The 24,516-nt window shown below is 43.6% G+C and overlaps 4 protein-coding genes across 9 annotated transcripts in view; 3 read left to right on the forward strand and 1 right to left on the reverse strand.

Annotated features, from left to right (window-relative positions):
- The window catches only part of myo7ab (myosin VIIAb), a 36,982-nt gene extending 34,960 nt beyond the window's left edge, over positions 1–2,022 (forward strand). For both annotated transcript variants that reach the window (XM_056593658.1, XM_056593659.1), the window contains exons 46-47: positions 1–97; positions 369–2,022. The exon at positions 1–97 is cut by the window's left edge and continues 23 nt beyond it. In XM_056593658.1, the coding sequence (XP_056449633.1) occupies positions 1–97; positions 369–461 (190 nt within the window). In that variant the 3' untranslated portion in view covers positions 462–2,022. The remainder of the gene's footprint in view (positions 98–368) is intronic.
- Positions 1–24,516, forward strand: part of LOC130385249 (glutamate receptor 4) — a 1,260,456-nt gene that overhangs the window by 189,441 nt on the left and 1,046,499 nt on the right. The gene's annotated exons all lie outside the window — the stretch shown is intronic.
- LOC130385265 (glycerophosphodiester phosphodiesterase domain-containing protein 5-like) lies at positions 1,618–12,525 on the reverse strand. Of its 4 annotated transcripts, none has more exons than XM_056593698.1 (15): positions 11,946–12,525; positions 11,645–11,748; positions 10,862–10,955; positions 10,040–10,099; positions 9,300–9,311; positions 8,656–8,749; positions 7,971–8,116; positions 7,116–7,198; positions 6,483–6,633; positions 5,160–5,387; positions 4,665–4,819; positions 4,320–4,467; positions 3,761–3,843; positions 3,376–3,449; positions 1,618–3,228 (listed from the first exon to the last, which is right to left on the reverse strand). In XM_056593698.1, exons 1-15 carry the CDS (start codon positions 12,078–12,080, stop codon positions 3,119–3,121), a joined length of 1,677 nt encoding a protein of 558 aa, XP_056449673.1. In that variant the 5' UTR covers positions 12,081–12,525; the 3' UTR covers positions 1,618–3,118. The 4 variants fall into 4 exon arrangements, 3 of the variants coding, with proteins under 3 accessions (XP_056449673.1, XP_056449670.1, XP_056449672.1); XM_056593695.1 differs by having other exon boundaries at positions 9,213–9,311; positions 11,946–12,524; XM_056593697.1 differs by lacking the exon at positions 10,040–10,099 and having other exon boundaries at positions 9,213–9,311.
- mpzl1l (myelin protein zero-like 1 like) lies at positions 15,164–24,124 on the forward strand. The gene is made up of 6 exons (XM_056593760.1): positions 15,164–15,377; positions 17,988–18,154; positions 18,637–18,844; positions 19,102–19,231; positions 21,469–21,574; positions 22,262–24,124. Exons 1-6 carry the CDS (start codon positions 15,305–15,307, stop codon positions 22,361–22,363), a joined length of 786 nt encoding a protein of 261 aa, XP_056449735.1. The 5' UTR covers positions 15,164–15,304; the 3' UTR covers positions 22,364–24,124.

Raw genomic sequence — 24,516 nt, forward strand, 5'->3', positions numbered from 1 at the left:
CACCAAGATCTCCAACTGGAGCAGTGGAAACACCTACTTCCACATCACCATCGGCAACCTGGTCCGCGGCAGCAAGTTACTGTGTGAAACCTCCCTGGTAAATCCTATTGAATATCATGACATGTATAATCACGTGTAACATGTTACTTTATATATTATGTATATCATATATTATATTATACGTGGGCTGGCTGTCAATGGCCTCATCCTACGGCAACAAGACGGATGCAGACGCATAACTGATTTATCATTCAGGCCTATCAATAGAAGGATATTAAATGTATTGTGCCTGACAGTGTTTTATATTTAGGGTGACTAAATATCACTGACTGCCGGATACTCTTCAAACATATTTTTTTCTCTCCCAGGGCTACAAGATGGACGACCTCCTGACCTCTTACATCAGTCAGATGCTAACAACCATGACCAAACAGCACAGTTCCCGTGGCAACAGCAAGTAGAATCATGTGCGCGGAGCACCCGATCTACCCGCTGCTCTGTGGCGTCTCTGTCCTGCCTCTGCCTCCGGTGTCATCACTACGTCCTTCCCGATCCCAACCTCGGGCACCGTGGGGGGCACGCACACAGAGACCCACTGGACACATGGCGTGTCTGCTCAGTGAGACGACAGCAACATCTTGATGGCTGTTTTTTTTTTGTAACTGTGCTGCTGCAAAGTTTCACAGCAGACGCGAGTCCTGTCTGAAAACAAAAAAAGTAGAAGAAGAAAGATAATCACCTCCTGCCTTTCATTTGAATCTTTTCGTTCCCGTAAAGGACCACAATAAAGAGAGGTGCATGCTGGGATGCTTTACAGGGCGGGGGCGGCTGGCCGGTCGCTCTGCCTCTTTGCTGCCTTGTCACAGCAGACAGAGAGTTGAACTGATGGAGAGTTAAACATGACAGCGTTTGTTTGAGTACCAAAGCTGGCAACCATCAGTGGTCCCCCAATGTTTTTAAAATGAAGTTTTGGGGATGAAGGTTAATTTGGGATTTCCTATTTCATTGGACTTTATAATCTAAACACAATGTACCTACCCAGCATACTGAAATGAGGTGACAGGGGGTCTGGCCAAGGGTATTACTTATGATATGCATCTGTGCTGATTAGGTTGATGGTGAAAAACATATCAAAAACATTGCGTTTTGAGATCAGAAGCTTGTGTTGACTACATAGGACGCTCAATTAATTGGCTCATTTAAATCTAGAACACTTTGTCCGGTAACTCATATTGACGGAACAGAGCCAGTGGCGGCAGTATCTTACTTTGCCTTACAATGCGAATGGCATTATCTCATCAAGGCGAGTATGACATCATTAGCAACATCATGTTGCTAATGACAATGACTGTTCAACTCAGCCAGGTAGAATTATGCTCGATCTGCTTGGATGGGTTTGTAGGTTGTTGTTTTTCTGTAAATGTCAAGCTTTTAACATAAATTGGATATGTTCTTGTGGGAATACTGGCAGTTTAGAATACCATACATCTACATGAATCTTGTTGTTGATGCTTTTTTTAAATACAATTATTTCACCTTGCCATAAATATATACGTAGTTATCAATGCTATTACTAATTCATGTTACTCTTTTCCCATTGAAATAGAAAAATCCAGATGGTACTAGATGATTATTTAGACAATGATTATATTTATTTATAGGTGCGTAACTAAATACAGTTATGTATAGTGACACTGTCCAAAAAACTAGGTTTCAGGCGTTTAAAACACTCACTTGTGTCTTGGTTGTATGACCAAATCTAAGGCATTGAATAGCATTTAGACCAGAAACGTTCTATCATTCTAATGTGTTTTACAATAAACGCATCTCATTCAAGTTGTTCAACAGTTATAAAAAGATAGGTTGCAAAATAGAGCGATATTGCGATAAAGAGATGGATAGAATGAGAGATGGGAGTTAGTTTACAATTAGGAAATGGCTACTCATGACAAAATAAGTCTTGTATTATACAGAGTGATTCAGTGGCACATAAAGCAACCAATAAATTCATATTCCACAACTATTCACATTAAGTATTGCATTTTACTCTTTTCATGTGCGATTTAAGTAGAGTGAATATAAATGATATCATACATACTTAACTATGAATACATTCTGTAAGCTTATCTCATATGCAATATATTGTGCTTGTGTTTCTTTACATAGCATATCTACATACTTCGTTGAATGGAAAGATATATTCTTATGTTGTGTCATGTCATGTGGCTTGTATGAGCACTCTAATGAGAAAAAAAAGGTGTATATCATATATAATATAATATACTCTCCATTTGTCCAACTGTACTAAAAAGAGCAAATCCAGAATCATCAATCAAATCATCCAAACAGATGTTTCCCAGGGGCTTTCTAGAATAAATCATCAATTATCTTAGGATTTCTTCAACTTCAAACAACAACAAAAAACAGCTGTTTTACATTCTCTGATAGTTGATTTAGCAAAAGGGCTAATGACATATTTTTAATGCACCCTGATTTTCTGATTCCTATTCAGTGAATCACTCCCTATGTCTCTTTCGTTTTTTTAGAGGCGTGGTAATCAGGCACTAGTTGCTGCGATCCTGATCGTATGCTTCGGGTGTTCTGAGCCTCGAGTCACTTTGGATCAAAGACAATGTGAACGGTGGGCATCACGATATAATGTCTATAATTAGGTCTTTAAAGGGCTGGGGGTCAACCGTTTTCACCATGCGATGATTTCACATCATTTAATATTGCTAGTTTTTTTTACCATTTTAGCAGATGCTCTTCGAATGGGATTGATTGATATATTTTGACCATTTTTATATAAAATATGAACAGCACTCTGTGTCATACATTAAAATAGATAAATATTAAGGGATGAACCAATAAAACCCGAAAGCTGATTTCCATTGTGGTCCCTGAATTCCCAGTTCATCTATTGAGATACGGGTTTTAAACGGTTCTGCGGCAGACTTTGGGGATCACAGCCAGAAATGTTCAGCTGGGATTCAATGCATTTTTCCTTAAAGAAATATATCCAACCTTAAGAGCGAAACTAAATCCCTACAGCTGCGTGCAACTAATCTGAGGCTGCTGTGTTCTGTCCACATCCAACATTGGCAGTGCGAGTATGGGTTCAGCCAGGGGACTCCTTCCCTCGCACTGGCCAGTCGAGCGATGAAGTCAGTGCGATGCGTTGCTCTCTCTGGGCAGGGATGGTGGGGACGGACCACACGTCACCCATCTCTGTTCCAAGGGAGAGCATATAAACAAAAAAAAGAGATTGAAATATACTGATATGAGAACTGGTGAATTCTGAAGGAATGAGTGTCCAGGTTCTGGCTACAGGGAGCCTCGTGTGTAGAAGCCCTCTGGGGGCCCTTGGAGGGTCACCTGGTCTGATCTTCCTGTAGGTGCCCGGTTCCTCCAGGGCAGATTTACTGCAGGCAAGACTCTGTTTGCGCCACCTGTGAGTAAAGAAAATCAATCAAATAGTAATTATACCTTTCCCTGGTTAGGGTTAACAATGGTTATGATAGACTAAGAGATGAGAATCTAATCGTTATAGGGGTGTGTTACATGACTGTTGTGTTAAAATGCCTTAAGACAGCTTTGCTTTGGGGAGGGGCGTGGCCTGGATACGGGTCCTCTCGGGACGAAGAGGTTAAGATTATTATGTTATTATATGGATAGGAGCTTAGGACACCGGAAATCTGTTCCCATCTGCTTTGTTTACTTTTAAACTAAACCACTTGTTTCCAGTGCGTCGATCTCTCACCAATGGAAGAAGAAGAGGAGAAGAACCAGTATGAAGGAAGCTACATCAGTCAGGATCCACATCACATTATACTCGCCTGGAGTCTTGAGAGAAGGAGAGAGAGAGAGAGGGCGAGAGAGAGAGGGGGGGAGAGGGGGCGAGAGAGAGAGAGAGGGGGAGAGAGAGAGCGGGCGAGAGACAGAGAGAGAGAGAGAGAGAGAGAGGAGAGAGAGAGAGAGGGAGAGAGAGAGTGAGAACAAAAACATTTTCTCACTCACTCGTATGGCGGACGATGTATTCATATTTAGGGGTCCCTTATTTGCCCACCAGCAGCGATGTTGTTTAGCCATAACAAGCCATTTCACAATGTCCCCCTATTTACTGATGGCTAACCAACATCACACCAATAGGTTTTTTTCAAAGTGTCTAATATCTTTAAAGCCCATCCAAACAAATGATCTCATTCCATTAGGTTAACTACTAAGTACACACGCACGCACGCACGCACACGCACGCACGCACGCACACACACACACACACACACACACACATACACCCACACCCACACTGTGTTTCCCACCATGAGGAACAGCGGTGTGTGCAGTGCACGGAGGATGTGCGGGGCGTTGGTGGTGACCGAGTGCACGCCCGCGCACCAGGCCAGGGAGTAGAGCCACGGCTGGGTGATCACGTAGAGGTTGGTGGTGATGTTCGCCGCAGCATACTCCCTGCGCCAGACAGTTTTCATTTTACACTTCTTTTTTTTTTTTGTCACGGTATCTCGCTGCTCCAGCAGTGCTCAGTAGCTGCTAAGTGGTAGCGGGCAGGAAAGGGTCGATTGATCTTTGTTCATATGTAAATCTCAGAGATGGTTATTATCGAGCCATGGGCTCTCGATCATAATCGGTTTCAGCCATGGGCTTACCCGATGAGCTCGGTGGACATGTCCCTGTAGTGCAGGTTGGCTTTGACGATGCGGTTGCGCCGGAGCTCCTCTAGGGGGAGCCGGCTGGACGTCTGCTGGAGCTCAGGGTCTATCTCCTGCACCACGGCCCGCAAGTCCGGGGGCAGCCATAGTACCTGGGCCACACGTGTACGCACACACACATACATGCACATATACACACACGCGCATAAACACAGATACACATACATACACACATTGATACAGAAAGATACACAAACACAAACACATACGCACGTTTTGACCCTCTCGTGTGGTCCCATGTTTAATTTATGATTAAAAAACATACTTCAAATAGACAATAACCGGCATGAATGAAACAGGAATATAAACTTTTTTTTATTGTAGTAGACTGATCTCTGCTGCTTGTTACATCCCTCGTGTGGCCTCTCTCACTTTATCTTTGCATTTTTTTGAAGTTTTGAATGTCATTTTAGTTCTTTCAACCCCCCTCACCTGCTGCGACCGTATGGACGACTCGTTGTGGATGACCTCCAGTGTACGCTGGATCCAGCTGTCCCGGTACGGGTGACCTCTGGGCGGTCGGTAGAGGTCAAAGATCACCAGCGTGTCCCGCCGGGCTGCGGCCAGCTCCAGGAAGGTCCGCAGGCTGCACACCGACTGGTTCCCCGCTCGCTCCCGCTCCGCCGCACCCAGCGACGCCACCGTGCCGAAAGGATTGTGCTGCGACAAGAAAGGGCGACACAACCTTTGTTTTCTTAAAGGTGACATATTATACCACCTGGTGTGAGTGTGACTAGCCATTACAAGCCTTTTGGGAAATCTGCCTCTTCTGAAATCATAAGTGGTTGTGTCCACCTAGATCAGGGGTTCTCAAAGTTTGGACAGCTGAGGGCCAATTTAGGAACCCAAAATTTGACTGAGGGCCGCCAAAGAAAAAAAAATCTGGCGGGAAACGCCGTCAGCATCCCAGTGGTGAAAAAAAACATTGCACCGTGGACCTCTGGGAGTGAGGTCAAGTGAGGTCTAAATCACGAAACTGAGGTTCATCCTTTCAAAGTAATGAACAGTCGGATTAAAACTAACAAATGTAACAGGATTTAATTGAAAGCTAGAGAGAGTCGACTTTTCTCTTTATATTTATATATTTTTGTAAAATAATAACTTAAAAAAATAAAATCTATATATTTTTTACTTACATCTGTACGTCATTGCGGGCCGCCAGGAATGTTTCTGCGGGCCGCACTTTGAGAACCAATGACCTAGATGTATGACGCGTCATTTACTATGAACAGAGAAGACAAACTCGGCCAGTATCGTAAACTGCAATAAAGTGCCTGTAAAGGTTACAAATCAACAGCATCTAGCATTGGCACTGTAGAAATCCACTGTCTGCTGACCTCTGACCTTACAGTGTGGAAGCGAGGGCATGCTCATGCCCTGATCCTTTGTGTCCCTTTGGATGCACACTATAATTGCTTTTGATTCCAGCATACAGGGGAACGTGTTGTCTTGTTTGTTTCTGTGCAGAGTACAAAGCATGACTTCATGGGGGTTCAAAATTATGAAACACCTCCAAAAAAGCTGAACCGATTTTTCACGTACATTCGGTCTGATAACCTAACACCCATTAGAGTGAAAGCATTGCAAGATAAAGTATGAACATACTAGCAAGACAGCATTTATCTACACCAGAGGACGGCCACATTGTCTCTAACCCACTCTCAAAACATTGCAACGACTTCTGAAACTTAATCCATTCATCCGTTGTGCCGAGGTTAATCGGCCCCCCCGGAGAGGGGGGAGTGGGCGACTGACCGAGAGGAACCAGGCTCCGGCGTTGAGGCTCTCCAGCTCGGCCCAGGAGAACAGGGCAGCGGGGGCGTGCGTGCGGTCGGGGAAAACCTCCCGGACGTTGGTGGTCCTCAGCAGAGTGACGTCATGCATGAGGAACGGCACCCCGTCGTAGCTGTGATGGGGTGATGGGAGAAGGGTAGCATGAGGAACCCTTTGATCAACCCATCCAAGATGCATGCACGACTTGTGTAGCCAGACATGGGTCTAAACCGGTTGAATTTAAAGGTATTTTTTTATCAAACATCGCTGAAGAATATTAGAGCAGGAGTAGACAGGAATTCAATTTTCTTTCTTTCTTTCTTTCTTCATCAGCATTCACACGCACACGCACACACACACACACACACACACACACACACACACACACACACACACACACACACACACACACACACACACACACACACAGCTGAACAGAAAGGAGGACCTTAAATTTGGCTTGAGGCTGAGGGGCAAATGGAGCTTAAGCAAATGGCCTACCCCTACCTGCTCCATGGTGACACGCATGTAATGAATAAAAAATTCACAGAAATTAGCTTCGGAACAGCGTGTAACCACATCGCAGAGACAAGCCACTACATCGAAATGAATCACCTTATCGTGACGTCTGCCTCCAGGCCCAGGCTTCCTGCCTCCACCGCCTTCTCAAAGGACATGGCCGTGTTTTCCGGAGCCAGCTGTTGTGGTAGTTGGAAAATCAAACGCTGAACATATAGGACATAGACAAATACCCTACATGCCGTATATTCCACGCATACCATATTCTTGGGTAAAACTATCTAGCACTAGCTAAACGCAAGGCCTGGATAGTTTCCTCATCATCGTCATCATCATATATTCTCGTTAGCCGCAGTACTGGCCTCGGGGCGCTCCTTCTTGAATCTGTGGTTCAAGTAGTGCTCTCTCTGTGTTCTCTTCATCATCATTCTCCTGGCCTGCTGAACATCCATGTCCATCCTCTCAAAATCGTTCTTGGTGTCCTCAGGTCAAATATAACCTGTTTCTGTAGTTCGCTATTGTCCAGTCTACATACATGACCTACATACTTAAGATGTAGGTAGCAAAAGTTAGGTATTGGGATGGGTATCGTTAGTGACCTTGAAACTCTAGTCTAGGTCACCTTTGACTTGTCATTTTGGGTCATTATTCTTTCTTCTGTCACTCCGACTAGGAGCATTTTTCCGATCAACATTAAATACCACAATTTCAGTCATATCATATGATATTTGCATTCCGTACAGTTTAAAGGTGTTGTCGTAGATGGAGAGTAAGCTCTGAAGTTTCTCTGCTGAGCTGGCAAATATAACCGGATCGTCTGCAATGATCCTGATGATAATTTAAGTAGTAAATGTAGGAAGGTATATTCATCAGAAGCATGTGTCCTTTTTCTCCTCACCTTGCAAAGGGCCAGAGGCTAGAAACACAAGCAAATTGGGTTCACTAGCTCACCATGGGCGTGCCTCTGTGGCCGATGAGGCCTGGAGCAGGTCCCAGGGTGCCCTTCTCCATGATGCAGGGGGAGTACATCCCCAAGGGAGACAGGTAAAGAGCCACCAGACCCCCCAGGTACAGGGCCAGGACCAGGGCCCGTCTGACTGGAGCAGAGGTACGAGGACACACACACACACACACAACAGAGTCAAAGTAGAACATCAAAATGATATCTTGTTGTAGGACCTTTCCTGACAGCAAAGTATTTGAGTTGACGGAGCATGAGCAGGGGGAAAACCGACTGAGTGCATTAACCAAATATCGTCAGAGAGACAATGGGTGAACATTGTTTTGTATACGGAAACGGGAGAGAGGGTTGTGGCTTGGCCATTGTGGGGTTATGAATTGGCCAAAGGAATCTACATGATAAGGAAGTCTGGAGACTTGCATGGCCTCAGTATCCAATTCTGTGGCTACAGTGGCAATGTAGATGCTGACTTACTTAACTCCTTGTAATTGGAGAGAGGAAGCGAGCTATCTCTAAGCGCAAGGATCATTTATAAAGTGGCCTCTTGAATTTACTAGCAGTAAAGGAAACATTCAATTCATCCAACATTCAACACTAATTGTTTGTGTTTAATTCACCCAACAGCATGGATTATGGATACAGGATGAAGTTGCAGCAGAGAAACAATTGCCTCACCTCTGCTGTTCATGCAAAAGAAATGCAAAGCGACTGGCCAGCCCAGGGCCGTGGCCAACAGAACGCCCCCCACGTGCAAATAAGGTGCAGTCACCTGTTCGGGGTGGGGACGTATATCCGGAGTTCAGGAAAGAAACAGAGCAGGAGTTCAGGTGTATTTACAACTTCACAGAGGACCATCCGTTAGGAATCATGACTTTATGTTAATAATGGATTGATTGATTAACTTGCTGCACTTGACTGCAATAATGCAGAAAATCCACAGAACAAAGTGTTTATCTCCTTGTGGAACTGAAAAGGCAGGTTTGGCGTAACCTGTGGAAGATGCTCTGGTCTGGATGCCTAGGCATGAGCAAGCTGACTCCAGTGAACAGTCCAGCCAAGGGTAAAACATTGAATAGGAGTGTGTGTGTGTGTGTGTGTGTGTGTGTGTGTGTGTGTGTGTGTGTGTGTGTGTGTGTGTGTGTGTGTGTGTGTGTGTGTGTGTGTGTGTGTGTGTGTGTGTGTGGGTTAGGGGGGCCTTTACAGGTAAGGCGATATCAAGGTTTAGGTGTCACCTGGAAAGAGAGCACAAGTGTCTCCCACTCATCGCCCCACAGGCCGGTCAATACGGCGATAGCACCCACAGAGAACACTAGGCTCACCCCAATTCCAATCTGCAGGGAAAAAGCCGACCGTAAACATGAGATGAGAGTAGATTGACAGATTGCCTAAAAACTAGAATATTCCCAGCACATGTCTGATCGTAATTTCACTATTTTATTTTATTTCTAATTCAATATTTTATTTTGGAAAGGTAGGTAGGTAAGATTTCAGTGTGTCCTTTGTGAGAAATGCCTTAACATCCAGTGAGTGAGTGAAATAAACTGTTAAATATCTGTTCTGGTTGACTGCGTGCCTGCTATTGGATGAGAAATTAGATAAGGTTAGAGGATTTTAGAGCTTATTTCAGACCAATCAGGGCATTGCTTTCCTGATTTGTTCAGGGGGGAACACTTTGTATCGTAAATCTTGCTCTTTTCTGCTCTCCTTCTCTTGACAACTCTTCACTCTTGTGAGGAACATGGGGGAACATCCGCGTACGAGTTGAAATTAATGCGTTGAGCATTCGTGAAAGTCCTTAAGGTTTTACAAAAACCAACACATTGGGTTCCATAGGATTAAACGCTTTTTGTATAATTTGGGTTGAACTTAGTTTTATTTTTCTATGATTTCAAGATAAACCATGACTGGGAGGAGGTGTCCCTCCCTACTGTGGGATTCCTCTCATTGGTCACACAGTAGAACCACATGCTCACTCCCCATACAGTTCTCGGGAGTGAAAACACAGGAAGACCTTGAATGAGTCCGTCCAAAGACAATACTAGGATTTGGCAGCAGTTACCTTGTGACTCCAGTGTAAGTAGAGTTTTTGGCCCTCAGATAGCAAACACACTGCAAGCAGCTGTGAGGAAGGATATGATGAAAAGCACACACAAACACACAGACAAAGAACAAGACAGAGTCAATAACACAGCGATAGCTTGATGGAGCTGCTTTGCCTTTCTCTCAAAAATAGATCAAATTAATTATTGTATTCAATTCAATTCAATTGTGTTTGTATAGCCCTTAATCACAGGTACAGTCTCAAAGGGCTTAACAGGCCAAAAGGTTATGACACCCCCTGACTTTAGGCCCCAAGAGGGCAAGAAAAAACTCCCTTTATAAGCAAGGAAGAAATCTTGAGAAGGAACGCAGAGTGAGGGAATTCCATCTTCCAGGGATGGTCAGGCGTGCAATGGGTTCCATGATTGACATACATACATACATATATACAGGTTAAACATTTTAAATCACTGATGGGGGGCTGGGCAGGATAACCAAAAGGAGAGTCCAGGCCTCCAGTCGCAGTCACCGTAACAAGAATGTATCCAGGGCGAATCCAAAATGATTGAATGAACAATTACAAACAATGGAACATTTCATCTATTTGTGCTTGGCATTGAGCGACGTTCCCAGATCACATGCTTAACACAACTTCTCACATGACCTGATGTGACCTCTTTTTTACACGATACAGGGAATGACCCAGGTATGGTATGCCGCTTCCGTGGCGCAAACACACACTTTTATTTTGAAATGTATTTTGTTAACTACTAATGCAGCAAAGATCTTTTAAAGTAATTAAATACAAATAACAGATCTTGTCCTTTTTTCTGACTTATACCATAAGCACAGCCGTGTACGTGAAGAAGGACGCGGCGACGACCAGCAGCACCACGGACCACGGGACCCAGAAGCCCAGGTTCATAAAGTTAAACCTACACACACAAGCAAATAAACACACGTACACAACCTCAGTATTAATTATAGAGGGAGACGAGGAGGAGCGCAGACTGGAAGCAGATCATTTTACAGAGATTCGTGCTCCTCCATACGTATGTGTTTGAGTTTGTGTTTGTGTTTGTGTTTGTGTGTGTGTGTGTGTGTGTGTGTGTGTGTGTGTGTGTGTGTGTGTGTGTGTGTGTGTGTGTGTGTGTGTGTGTGTTTGTGTAAGTGCATCACATATCTTTTAGTATTTCATAACGCATTTACTGAACGTTGATTTTGCGTGAAAAAGAACAGTACAGTAGCCTACTGTACATTATTCTGATTATTTAGGTAACTCATTGTTCTGCAAAAGTGCCAAAAAATGTGTAATGAACCATTAGATATATGGTCATTAGTGGCAGCTCCGGGGCCGCAATTTGCTTATCATCCTACTTTGTGTGTCATTTGACAATTGACAGCGACATTTTAAAGCACCTCCTTTCAACAATATTTTTTTTTATAGTTACTGTCACGCCGTTTGCTGTAAAGAAGCCTACACCTAAAATGCCCAAATGATTAGTTTGTAGCCATATTATTGTTTGCCGAAAGTGGCTTGGCTGTGGAACAACAGGGCCTATTGTTCATGTGAAGGGTGTCCCGGATGCTTTAGGTTGTGTTAGGTATTTTAGCCTTAACCCACCAGTCAAAATCATTGTAGTCGTTCTGTGCTTGGCTCCAAAAGTACAGGAACACCAGGGTCAAGCAGAAGGCTGTTAGAAGTAGAGCAAAGCTTGCCCCTTCCAACTGCACACACAAACAAGAAGAAAATAACGTTTGTCTTCTCATCGTCAAAATCCGTTTACTTAAGTTAAGTTACTTAAGTTACAATGGTCGTACCCACGGTATAGCTTGGAATTCTTCGGATTTTTTGTAAAACAGGACAGATAACGGAATTATGAAGGACTTAGTGCGGGTAGTTGCTGTAACCGTGCATAGCCTACCTTGTTGCAACAACAATCCCCTTGCTGCATGCGAGTCCCCCGGTACCGCTTCCACTGACAGCCATAAGCACCTGCCAGGCACCGGACTAGTCTGTTGGGCATCATCCCAGACACGGTGGTCGAAGAGCGGGACATGAGCCACTTATGCTTCGTCCTCTCGTCATAAACGCTTTATTACATTTACTCTAACCAGCAGTTACTTCCCAGGTGTACTGTCGAGGATTGAGAGCAGGAATATAGGCCAGACGAACGATGCTTACTTCGCCTCGTTCCCAGGCGTTCTCGCCCCACAACAAAACGCACCCGAACAGGGATGCTCCAAATCGGCTCTTCTGACTAGCGAGAGGGCGGGACTTTCAGTTGCATGGGTTTAGAGGCGAGAGAGAGCCAGGGAGGGATATCCGTTACAGGTTACGGATAATGCTGTCACATTCTTTGTCACAACGTGACATATTAATAATCCTTGTCAATGCTGTGGTTATCTTTCCATTTGTTATTCCTCTTGCTCCTGGGACTGTTGACTGGAGTACTAAGCTCATTAGGAACTATTGGACCGGAAAATGCGTTGGGTAAACCAGGATAACGCTACAATTCAGCATCCTCAGCCTAGGCGATACGCGAACAGCCACCACACCACGGCCACTCCCCCAACACTTTATTTCACGAAGTTAGAAAGTGTTTGAATTCTTTATTTAGCCATATTCAGAGCAATTAAGAGAGATTGATTAAAATAATCTATAAAAAATGGTTTGAGGAAAATAAATACCCATAGGCCTACTAAATAAAATAGATTCTGATATAAAATGTAATGAATGGTACATTGTTGATCAAAAACAATTGATTTAGTCAAACTGAAATGAGATGAGGCACCAATAAGGACATTGGATAAACCATACTACACAACAAAATAAATAATCATATTTTACATTGTACTTTCAGTGTTGAGATTTGACACTGACATTGACCCACACAACTACTCAAGTGAGGCTGAGACCAATCCTATCAGGGAGGAAGTAGCTACAAAACAATTATATCTCAAATGACCTTTATTACAATAAAATGTTTTCCTTCTCTCATACTCAAGAAAAATGAGCTACAGATTGTATTATGAATTAATGGAAAGTCTATTGGTTTTGCTTAGAGATTTAGAGGCTTATATGGACGTGCTTGATTGGCATATTCATATATCCTGGCATGGGGCAAATATATTTTAAAGATAAAGTCAAATTGTTGCATGTTTGCACCACTAGAATAACATTAGTGTGCAGTGAATTAACAATGCGTGCATTATGTGATATGATTCATGTGGTTTGTGGTTAGAATGACCATGTCAGTCGTGGTAACTCTGATTGAGTCGCCTGACGTCAGATTCAGAGGATATCCCGGCATTATAGAGCCAGAGTCTATCGTCATGGCGTCAAGGTCCCACTTTGTTGTCATGGCTACAGGTTGTTTGAGTCATCTAACATTAGCGTCTTCCATACAAGAATGCAAAAAGAGACTGAATAATATTGACTGGGTTTAGTGAAATGTTAGGCAACTATAGTAATAGGCCAAAAATGAACAAAATACATATCCACCCCGGACGTGCTGCTATGTTTAAATATGTTAGAGGCAGGTAATACTTTTATTGTATTATTATAATTTTAAATAGGCTATATGCATCTTATTTAGGCTACTATGATAACAAACAGCAGAACACTGATCTATAACCACTTTGAAACCTGTTCAGTAATCAATCATTCAATACAATTTGCACCAACTTTCAAGATTTTTTGAGTAAGTCTATGGGATTTAGGCCTACATTATACATTGATCAGGTGAGTGCTGCATGCAGCGCTCAACTATCGTTCTTCATAAGTTTTATTCTTTCTTTCTTTATTATTCTCTACAAACTTTGGGACCTATCTCCTTCCTCAATTTTTCACCTAGAGTCTCCATTCAAATTTTAAAATTGCTTGGAATCGCGTGCTTGTTTTCAAATTTTAAAATATTTTATACTTTTTAAGATATTCTACTTTGAAAATATTATCTTTTTATAAAATGGGAGTCAAACGGAATTTCAATATCAATTTAAACTTTCTTCAGAATCACAGTTTTAGTTTCAAACCGTCATATTCTACATATTGGTCCGAGTGGCGAAGTCACGCCCCTTCCGGTAGAGCTCATGGGACCTGTGAGATCGAAAAATATGAATGGGTGTCAATGGAGAGAAAATAATTATTTTCTTCTCCCAGTCTTTATATGCCCTGGATTACACATATGTTGTTTGTGGATTTAAATGATAATTTTTCATGCAAAGAAAACTAAAAATTTTCCTGAAGAAGTTTGATAATTTTAGGTTTTATGTGAGGCCGCTTTGTGAACTACAGTTCTTCGCTGCTCTCGACGCATATGATATATTCCTCACCACACCCGCACTTGGAACTCGGCACAGAGATGGCGATCTCTCTGCTCCACTTTACCACTTTTTTTCAAGGCGAGGATAAAAGCATAGAAAGAGGTGAAAACCATTATAAGTCGGGCATGTGGAGAGTTTTAGTTATGTGCCATCTATATGTGCCATCTCTGTGCCGAGTTCCAAGTGCGGGTGTGGTGACGTATATCATATGCGTCGAGAGCAGCGAAGAGCTGTAGTTCACAAAGCGGCCTCACATAAAACCTAAAATTATCAAACTTCTTCACGAAAAATTTTAGTTTTCTTTGCATGAAAAATTATCATTTAAATCCACAAACAACATATGTGTAATCCAGGGCATATAAAGACTGGGACCAGAAAATAATTATTTTCTCACCATTGACACCTATTCATATTTTTCGATCTCATAGGTCCCATGAGCTCTACCGGAAGAGGCGTGACTTCGCCACTGAAGCCGTCTGCCCATTCTGACATTTAAATTGTGTGCATGTTTACATTGTTTACTCCATTTAGACTTTTGAAATTTTGTTCAAATCCCTTGACTTGATTTAAGCCATTTAACGTTTCTTTATGTCTTAATCTATGTGGCTTTATTAAAAAATATTTTCAACCGCACTACAGCACTCACCGCATTTTTTGCAGGAAATGCATTTTCTAGTTATACTATGACGTAATCGGTGGAAAGGGCGTGTCGCATGGACCTATAAAGAAGGCGTGGCGTCCCTAATTTGGGCTGGCACATGACGCTGCCACTGTCGGGGGTCGCTGTTGGTTGCAAGGTGCTGCCACTCGTCCAATGAACCTCTAGAGGGCAGCATTAGTTAAACGCAGTCATGAGGCTAAAGTCATAAGAAGAAGGAAGGACCTGACTTGGGATTGCTGGCAAGAGGAATATAAAGAAAAAGAAGAGGGTGGTGGAGCTATCCGTGTTTACAAAATTATGGAGCCAAAATGGTTAAATGCCATTTGGAATGGCATTCTAGTTAGTGGACTTACGTTGTGTGCAGTGTTCGGTAAGTAGTGCCCGCAATCGAGTCTATAATCCAAGTAATGTTTCATGAGGTATCATGTCGGATCTTCGGTGAGCCAGGCAACGTACACGTTATCTTGCTTTTTTCCAATGGTCAACGGCTTGATAAACTCAGTAGCAAACGGGCAGCGTTGTCGATAAGGCAAAACAAGACGCTATTTTACGGATTCAACCGAGTGAACGCCCATTCTCTATGGTTATCCCAAAAGGATGTAACATTAGGTCGTCTGTGACTCCAGATTTTCAGATAGCTGAAGGCTAACGCTAGCTCTGGTAACGTAGCTAGCCATCAGCAACCAAAACAAAAGGCTGGGTGATAACCCCCCGCCAGCACACAGCAGAGGTACACATCGTCATCCATTCACCATCCTATGGCCAGGGAAATGTGTCAACATTCATTATAACATTGATCACGGTATTATGTAATAACGGTGGTGGACAAGCCCTTGAATAATAACTCGGGATCATTTTGTAACACAGCAATCCTGCTTCCAATTCGAGTCACTTGTAGCAGGTCATATGTGGCATGTGTTTTTATGAAGCCAGCCACTAACGATAAGAGCAACGAGGGAAACTAGGGCTGTGTATTTTCTCCCAGTGCAATAACCAACAGGATGTGCACAGAATAGGATCAATCCTGTGCAACCATCTGCTGTCGTGGTCTTCCCTTCATAGTCCTGCAAAATCAGTTGTTCGTATACAAAGTGACAAAGCCTTTCCTGACTTAAGCACATACGATTTATACTTCAGAGGAGCAGTCATATTCAACATATAAATATTTTAGCTATGGAAGGTTTGTTTCCGGTTATGGTTGAGGGGTAGGTGTACTGTTGATCCATTCTTTGCTTTCCATTGTCATCAATGCTCTCGATGCGCTCCTGCACGGTTATAGATTGACGGGATATTTATTCGGACGTACGCTTTATGCAGTTGAATCAAACAAAGCATTCACAGCTCTCCATTTATGGTAACATTTTGCAGTATCAATTATAGTGCACAATTTATTAATTTTGTTGTCTTTTTGTTATTTGCTGATATAATTATTCATGGATACAAGTGTGTCTGTTATATTTGTTTGTGTGCAATGAAGTGATGCTCATCTTGGGCGTTTCCCTGCACTCCCTATGTCAACTGAGATAGGCTCCTCCCCTGATGACCCTGACTAAGGTTTAACCGGTTTGGATGAATGTGTGCTTTTTGATCTCCATCCTATTTCATCTGCTAATGCGATTGAATGATGAGCAGCACATATAATTAAATAAGTACAAGATAGTGCGGTGTAAATGTTCTGTTACCAAGAAGGATTAGAAGTGGCCAACTGTTACTCCTCAACATTTTAAGTGAGTAGGCTGAACCAACGGCACTAAACCAGGTGTCCAACAGAAAATATAATTTCTTGTGCAAAGAGGAACACCTTTCTTAGCACAGTCAAGACTACATTACTTTCGTTGTTGCCACACAACAATAATGTTACACAAGTTTGCACTTGCAGAAAATCCAACGGTCTTCTCAACATTTTCTTCACTGTCAAACCAGAATTGAGGAAAGAGTAGGGAGGAGTTTGCTTGTGACTGTTCCTCTTGGAACTATCCCAGGTATTTTTTTGTTTTGCTCTGCAACTATACAAAGCAACACATGACAAAGATGAGTAACTGAAGAAAAATCATAGGTCGTTGTTATGTGCTTTACAACATGTGACAAAAGATTTAAAAGTCTGACTATAAATGAGTGAAAGCCCAATGAGTAGGACAAATAGACACACCTTCTCCAGAGTGTTCTGTCTTTGAATATGATAGCTTTATTTAATCAGAAACTTGTTCAGTGGTCAGTACATCAAGGAATTTGTGGTCTAATGGTACCGTGCAACGTACGGTTCCATTAGACCACAACTTCCTTGTGGAGTGCATTCCCATGACATTAACCTCTATGGTCGTCTTTACTTGCATGACTCCATATTTCAACATCCTTGATAGTATTTCTTCCCCCAGCTGTTATGTAAGGTGTTGCACAATTTAAAACATGATTCACCCTCATTCGTTTTCATAGATTCCCGCCCCACTAACAATATCTACAGCCTTTACAAGTTGTCTTTGTTTCAATTCTGATCAGTCAACATGTTGACCCGTGCCTTTTTCTTTTCTTCGGGGGTATTGAAAAGCAGCCGTTCTAGGTCTGCATTACAGACAACCCCAGAAATGCCCAGCTGGACCAAAAAGTCCAGCTGTGAAAGGCAGGAATCCAGTTCCAATGTCCAAAAAGCCTAATAAAAAGCAGACATGACAAGAACAAATCCTCGACTAGCGCTGACGTAGGCTATGACTATGTTTACATGACCATACAGTTAGATGTTTCCATGTGACACACCGGTCACGTCTTGTGAGGCTTGCCTTTACAAGACGTAGAAATAAGAACCTTCTTATTATTCCCACCTACACATAAACACAAACTATCCGATCCCGTGGTCATAATTCATAATTCTTATTTAAGGCCGGGCCGAGGCTAGACCAAGAACAGCCCCTGAACGGACCTCAACCAGGCAACCTGCAGTTACCATATACTTTTTTTTTTTTGTTTCCTTCCCTTGTCGACCCAGGCACGCGGCCCACATTAGCCGTGGACATAAAGACGGCCGCCGAGGTGATCGTGGAGAACGGCACCACGGGCGTCCTGACGTGTACCTTCAAGTCCAATGAGGTGGTCAGCAGTGGAGCCACGGTGCATTGGCACATCCGGCAGCTGGGCTCTGACCAGACGTCGACAGTAAGCGGCACCCACTGGCCAATCTGCATAGAGTCAAAGGGGCAGTGAACCTAAGACCCTTTAGTATGCATTACATAAGCTTCGACATAGTACGTCTGTGCCGTTTTGTTACCGTTACTAAACTAAGACCATTCATTTAGACGAAACAGGTGTAAAACCCTATGTTTTGGCCAGTTGCAGTATAACGCCACGGTGTGTGATGCAGTTTGTACACAACATAGCTCATCATAGCGCTCATCCACAGAGATTGTACTACTAGCCTAAAACAAACTCATAACATTGGGCTGGGTCATGCCCTTTTGTTGTCCTTTTTTTGAAGACGTGCTGTTAACCTAAACACAAATACAATATATACAGTAGGTCATCATTAAAATCTGATTCTGTGCCGATACCGGGAATTTGGGTAAAATTTGGTAAATAAAAGATGGACCCTTTTCATGGAATCGACTGTAAATCCCGATGCCCTCTTTCAAACCATGCAGATTACGTTCTTCAGCAACGGAATAAATTACCCGGTGGCTGCCTTCAAGGACAGGCTGCAGTTCATTGGCGACCTCAACAAGAAGGACGCCTCCATACAGCTGCTAAACGCCAAGTTCAGTGACAACGGAACCTACTTCTGCGACGTCAAGAACCCCCCCGATGTGGCGGGCACGCCAGGCCGCACCGAGCTCAGGGTCGTCCCCAGAGGTGAACCTGAAAGCACCTGTTTTTTTTGCTATGTGTGTTTCAGTTTTTTGGTGTCCATGAAATGGTATCTTGTAATATGTCGGCATTCTAGAGATCATTTGTAAGTATTTGCTGGACACAATTTTCCCTCAATCGTGTGTGTGTGTGTGTGTGTGTGTGTGTGTGTGTGTGTGTGTGTGTGTGTGTGTGTGTGTGTGTGTGTGTGTGTGTGTGTGTGTGTGTGTGTGTGTGTGTGTGTGTGTGTGTGTCATTTCCAGAATCCCTCCCGCCAGACAGCACCGCGGTCATCGTTGGGGCGGTTTGCGGCGCTGTCATCGGGATCGTCCTAATCGCCGTGGTTACCTACCTCATCATAAGGAGGCATCAATCGCGACATGATTACGAAGGGTAGGCCCTGCTTCCTCTACGTTTTGCCATTACAGCACAGACACACACACACACACACACACACTTGCAAATGTAATCCGATTTCTGAGAGGATGTTCGTTTGGTGGATGTCCTAGCCAATTGCCTTGGTGTCTCTGCTGTGTCCTACACACCTAATACCACCTTCAAGTGTACTGCTCTCCGGGGCGGAGGGTTTGCTCATGTGTCTCTGGCAAAGGCCGAGGAGGCTATTCTCACTCTGTGGATTCCGGTTAATTTTGGACCTCCTCAGTTAACCCTCTCGGCTCCTGTACTTCAAGTCAACGATGGTCCTCGGGCGACTACAGGGGAACCTGTTTGGGGGACTCTTTTCTCTTTTACTGCCTGTGTTTCTGGCTTGTCCTAACCAAATCCTCCCGTAACACAGCAGACAAACCGTTTACCCTGCCTGCATGAAAGTTTGGGTTAATGGAGTAATCTCTTCGGTGCTCTGTCAAGGTTTAATTGATTTGGGTAAAAAGATACCTTTCCACGCTGAACCTCTCTACCCAAGTGTGTGCGTAGCGGGCCGCGTGGCGCTCTCTACCGCTTGCAGAAAGGTTTAACAAGGTGGCGAAGTGGCGATTTAGAAACGGTGTAGAAAGGGGTTAACGACTAACTATACGCTCCACTGAGGGTTAGACGCCATCTCTATTAGCGGTTGTCTTGGTAACATCACTTTCGAAACACACAGCGCTTTGAACGGCAACACCCCCGCCCCCACTTTCCCACGGCGTACACGCATACACCGTGCTGCAGCATGTCTACTACTAAAGCGTTTTTTCTTTTTTCATTTTCTACTCATACAACCTGTCTGGTTTTCTTCTCTTCCAAACCCACTGTGACAGGCCAGTGTTTCCCTGCTTTGTTTAAATACATTTTGAAACCCCCTGCCGAAGCAAATGCTTCCATCCATGGCTCAAAATCCAGTGGGAAACACTGCACTTGTCACTACATCAGCCATTCTTGAACTAACCCCCAACGGTCATTTCCCCGTGTCCTTTCATGACCAGACGTTTGCCCGCGTTTCTGAGGCTCCTCCTCTTCCATGTGCACAGGAGTCACTGTTCCTTATCGGCAAGCTGCCAACGTGTTAGGAAACGGCCACACGTGACCATGGCTGTTTGCCCTAATTAGAAAACAATGACATTAACAGTATGTTAGTTTACCTTTAGCTAATAATTCGTGTGTGTGTGTGTGTGTGTGTGTGTGTGTGTGTGTGTGTGTGTGTGTGTGTGTGTGTGTGTGTGTGTGTGTGTGTGTGTGTGTGTGTGTGTGTGTGTGTGTGTGTGTGTGTGTGTGTGTGTGTGTGTGTGTGTGTGTGTGTGTGTGTGTGTTTTTTTTTTTTCTATGAGACCATTCAGATCAAGACTTATGCTTAATGGGTTGTGCAACCGCAAAGGAAGTGGGCTTCTCATACTGTATGATTCAGAAGATAGCAACAACAAGCTTGGCGTATTCCTCATGCATAATAGCATGAAAACGACCAAATGACTTTGGAATGTTGTTTTGGGTATTTGACCGGCCATAGTAACAGTACAGCACACAATCAGTTCTGTACTATTACACAACTGGCTATTAGTTATTATTGGTGTGTTATTAGTTGTGTCTCTCAACCTTGAGTTACAACCTTAACTATACTCGAGTTAGCTCAGTTTAATGCTTTTAAAAGTGGAGCACAGTTATTTTATAGATATGGTTCCAATTGATTACAGATGCGGTTATTTAAGATAATTTATTCATGATGCTGTTGGTGAATCCTTCCAATTCCTTAACTGCTATGATACATTGCCAGAGCGTTGGAAGGTGCATTATTGTCTATCGTGGACACCAAGGCAAAGGCAATTTGTCTTAAGTGTTACAAAGTGCCCCTTTTGCCTGTTGGCTTCCGCTCCTCCCAGTATGTTTGTCTGCTCACTATGGGCTGTCACCCTTCGTACATACATGCCTATCGCTCATTATTATTATTTTCTGTCTCCCATTTGTTTGTCCCTTTCTTGTTTTTCTTTGTCTTCCTGCCACTTTGTGCTCTCCAACTGCCGACGCCACGTCGACATTGTGCGACAACATTACAAAAAAACATCCACCTCCCTGACCACTCACCACCACCCAAATCAACAACAACCACCACCCAAAATAATAAACACCTCCACCCAAAACGACAACAACAACCACCACTATCCAAACAACCACCACCACCACCCAAAACCCTAACCTAGATGCACGTCTGTGGAGAGCACGACTTCTCCCACGCCGCGGCCCCGAAAGAAGGTGGAGTCCAGCCTGGCGGGCTCGGTGGGCGGCCGGCCCTCAGGCCCTGTGCAGGTAGGAGCCCAGAGCCCACCAGAGACACACCGGCGCCTCACAGGAGGCCCGAACCACCACAGCACCCCAGAGAGGGCCAGGCCTCGTTCTGACATCAAACCTCAGGGGAGCCCATCCTCTTATCGGTCTGCGGTAGGCTGTTGCAAATGTGATTGGGCCTGGTGACGGGCAGTCGATCTGAGCACATTAAGACGGCCTCCGTCGCCAGGCTCGGCTTTAGGTTGGTCCCCTGTGGTTTGACTCGGCGGACTAAAAAGTGGATTAGCACTCTGGGTAGGAGTATAGATTGCGCTCTCGCCTGCTCTCTCTCTCTCTCGCTCTCTCTTGCTCTCTCTTGCTCTCTCTCTCGCTCTCGCTCTCGCTCTCTCTCCAACGGCTGAAACGTAAGGTTAGCGCTGCAACAGCAAGGTGATACGCCACCACAAGGTGGCGACATTGTCCAGGAAAACATTCATCATCTAAGGAACGCTGATTGGGGCAGTGGGGTTGGGAGGGTAGTGAACTACTGTCACGCATTTTGGGATTATAATAGGATTTGTATTTTAAGAATTTGGACACGCACAGAAAAAAAGGACAAAACAATCAACAACATGAAAACGACGGTAACACTAATTAAATCTTGTGTATATTTGTTTGCGCTGATTCCATTCTGCCAGTCCAACTTCTGCCTTCCTTCTCTGTTGGCAGGGCCCGGTGATATATGCACAGTTGGATCACTCCAGCATCAACAGCCCCAACTCATTCCACAAGCTGGAGCCCGTCGTCTACGCTGATATTCGGAAAAACTAGACAAATATAACAAAACACCAAATGGACCAAAAGACAATAGATTGAACGGATACTGTGGCTACAAAACATCACAATAACAGCATGAAAGCAAGGAGCAGATGTCCCCCCCCCATCATCGCGATTTGGAGGGGGGGGGGGGGGGGGGACTATTCAATAAGGGTAATGTATCGACGCAGTTTTACTTTAGAGGTTTAGGAGGGAGGTTAGGGTGGGAAGAGTGGGCTACTCCTCAACCGATACACGCCACTATGTGATTTTAATGTATTGTGTTTAATTGTGATGAAGCAATTGAAAAGCCTGTAAAAACAACAAAAACAAACAAACTCAATAGTGCAAATAGATAGCATGTCATCGGCTTTGGACAACATTTGCTTTTGCAATAACCAAATGTCTTGAAACGCAAGGTTTCTCATTGCAAGCGATTTAATGAAAAATTCCCGGGGAGGTCTCTTTTTACGACTGGATTAATGGCTGTTAAACGGCTGTTTTTCTGTTGGAAAGATGATAATGTTAAGGCTATGGCTTAACCTAACCATCCAATCACAAAGTCATATGCTTAGTTACCGCCTTTTTCCTTCTCTTGACATCTGATTAGCTCTCAGCCCAAGGCGGGGCAACGGTGTCGGTCATAGCATCCGATGAATGATATTTTCATGCATGCAGCCGTGAGCAGCACCAGGATTTGTTAAATTTATTTGGAAATCATACTCTTAATTGTCTGTCCATTTCTGTGATGAGAGCACTTAGCATCGATTTGAGGTACTTCAAGAGCAGCAGTAACTACACACCGGACACATAGACATATCTAACCTTTGCTGCCGTCTAGTGGGGAAACCCATGCTCCGCGGATGTTGGCTACTCTGATGTAGAGTAAACCGGTGTTACATCAATATGGTGAATCACTTCTTTTAAAATGCTGAGGTCGGTACAGAAACTCTCGTTTCAAATCCAACTCTTAAATGTGCTCGAGTTCATAGGTATTCTTCAAGAAATGTGGTCATGCCTTGTTACTAGTATTGAAGCTGCCATCACACACACTTTGGGATAATGTTGTCATGGGGAGGGACTTCAAGCCTGTGGGCGCGGTTTAATCATTGATGTCAAATTGAAGAGTGTGTTCATTACCAGAAATCGACTGCTTATGCATGCTTAAATAAGACAAATATTCCGATAGGATTTACTAACACTTATCTTTTTGTCTGTTGTTTTCAAACACAAGCCAAATAATTGTCTACTTATTTGAAAACCCTTCTAGAGACTGTCTGCATGTATAACTAGGTTATAACTACACCATAACTAAATGGGGGAAAAAATCATGTTCTTAATCTTTCTTTCAGGCCAAATTCAGTTTTTACTCCTGTACTTACGTTTTTGCCTGCTCAAGCTTTAAATTGCATTCCACACTGTTCATTGACTCTGTTGTTCGAGCTGATAAGGAAGCCTTATGTGTGTCTGTATGTGAATATTTCTCAAACGTGTTTCACTCTCTGCACGGTTTGGCCTATACACTCCCAAATGGCAGCATTTTGCATTGGTTTGTCATTCCGAAATGCGATGAATTTATTTTTTGTAGATATTTCTTGCAAAATAAGAGAGTGCTTTTTACTGTAAATCATTCCAGCACCTCCAGTGGCCACAGAGGCCTTGCTCTGCTATGGAGGATCTATGATAGATTTGCACGGTCTTCTCCTTCAGAGGATAACCGTGCACTAAACTCAGATTCAAGGAACGCTGCAAATACAGGCTATGGATTTGCCATTTCTGATTGGGTCGCACGTCAAGGTGAGCCAATCAGACACTGCGTTTGTAACATTTCGACTCCTATAGAAATGTCTGCCAATTCTGCTTATTGTGTGTGTGTGTGTGTGTGTGTGTGTGTATATATATCGTTTCTGGATGCATCAAGATTTAATAGAAACAGGTAGATATGAATTCAACTCTTTGTAGGGATTGTAAGTCTGTAAGGCCTTTTTTGTCCATTGCATTGCCCTGTTACATACTTGTGCTGGAGTCGTTAAATTCTTTGTTTTAGCTGTTATTTAACTGTTCACTAGGAACAAAGGAAGACCACGTTAATAACTGCCACAACACACTGGTGTCCCTTGGATCTCTGGAACATGTTGCAGTAAATAAGTATGTACAAAGAACTGCCG

Source organism: Gadus chalcogrammus, chromosome 7 (assembly GCF_026213295.1).
Source record: "Gadus chalcogrammus isolate NIFS_2021 chromosome 7, NIFS_Gcha_1.0, whole genome shotgun sequence".
NCBI classification, from domain to species: domain Eukaryota; kingdom Metazoa; phylum Chordata; class Actinopteri; order Gadiformes; family Gadidae; genus Gadus; species Gadus chalcogrammus.

Excerpts from the sequence above, each read along its gene's own strand:
- LOC130385265 (XM_056593695.1), bottom strand. The coding sequence starts at position 12,080 with ATGTCCCGCTCTTCGACCACCGTGTCTGGGATGATGCCCAACAGACTA. Across the intron at positions 8,750-9,212 it reads CACTTGTGCTCTCTTTCCAG|GTGACTGCACCTTATTTGCA; the intron begins GTGACACCTAAA and ends CACCCCGAACAG. Across the intron at positions 3,844-4,319 it reads ACACACCGCTGTTCCTCATG|ACTCCAGGCGAGTATAATGT; the intron begins GTGGGAAACACA and ends CCTTCTCTCAAG.
- mpzl1l (XM_056593760.1), top strand. The coding sequence starts at position 15,305 with ATGGAGCCAAAATGGTTAAATGCCATTTGGAATGGCATTCTAGTTAGT. Across the intron at positions 15,378-17,987 it reads TACGTTGTGTGCAGTGTTCG|GCACGCGGCCCACATTAGCC; the intron begins GTAAGTAGTGCC and ends TTGTCGACCCAG. Across the intron at positions 19,232-21,468 it reads TCGCGACATGATTACGAAGG|ATGCACGTCTGTGGAGAGCA; the intron begins GTAGGCCCTGCT and ends ACCCTAACCTAG.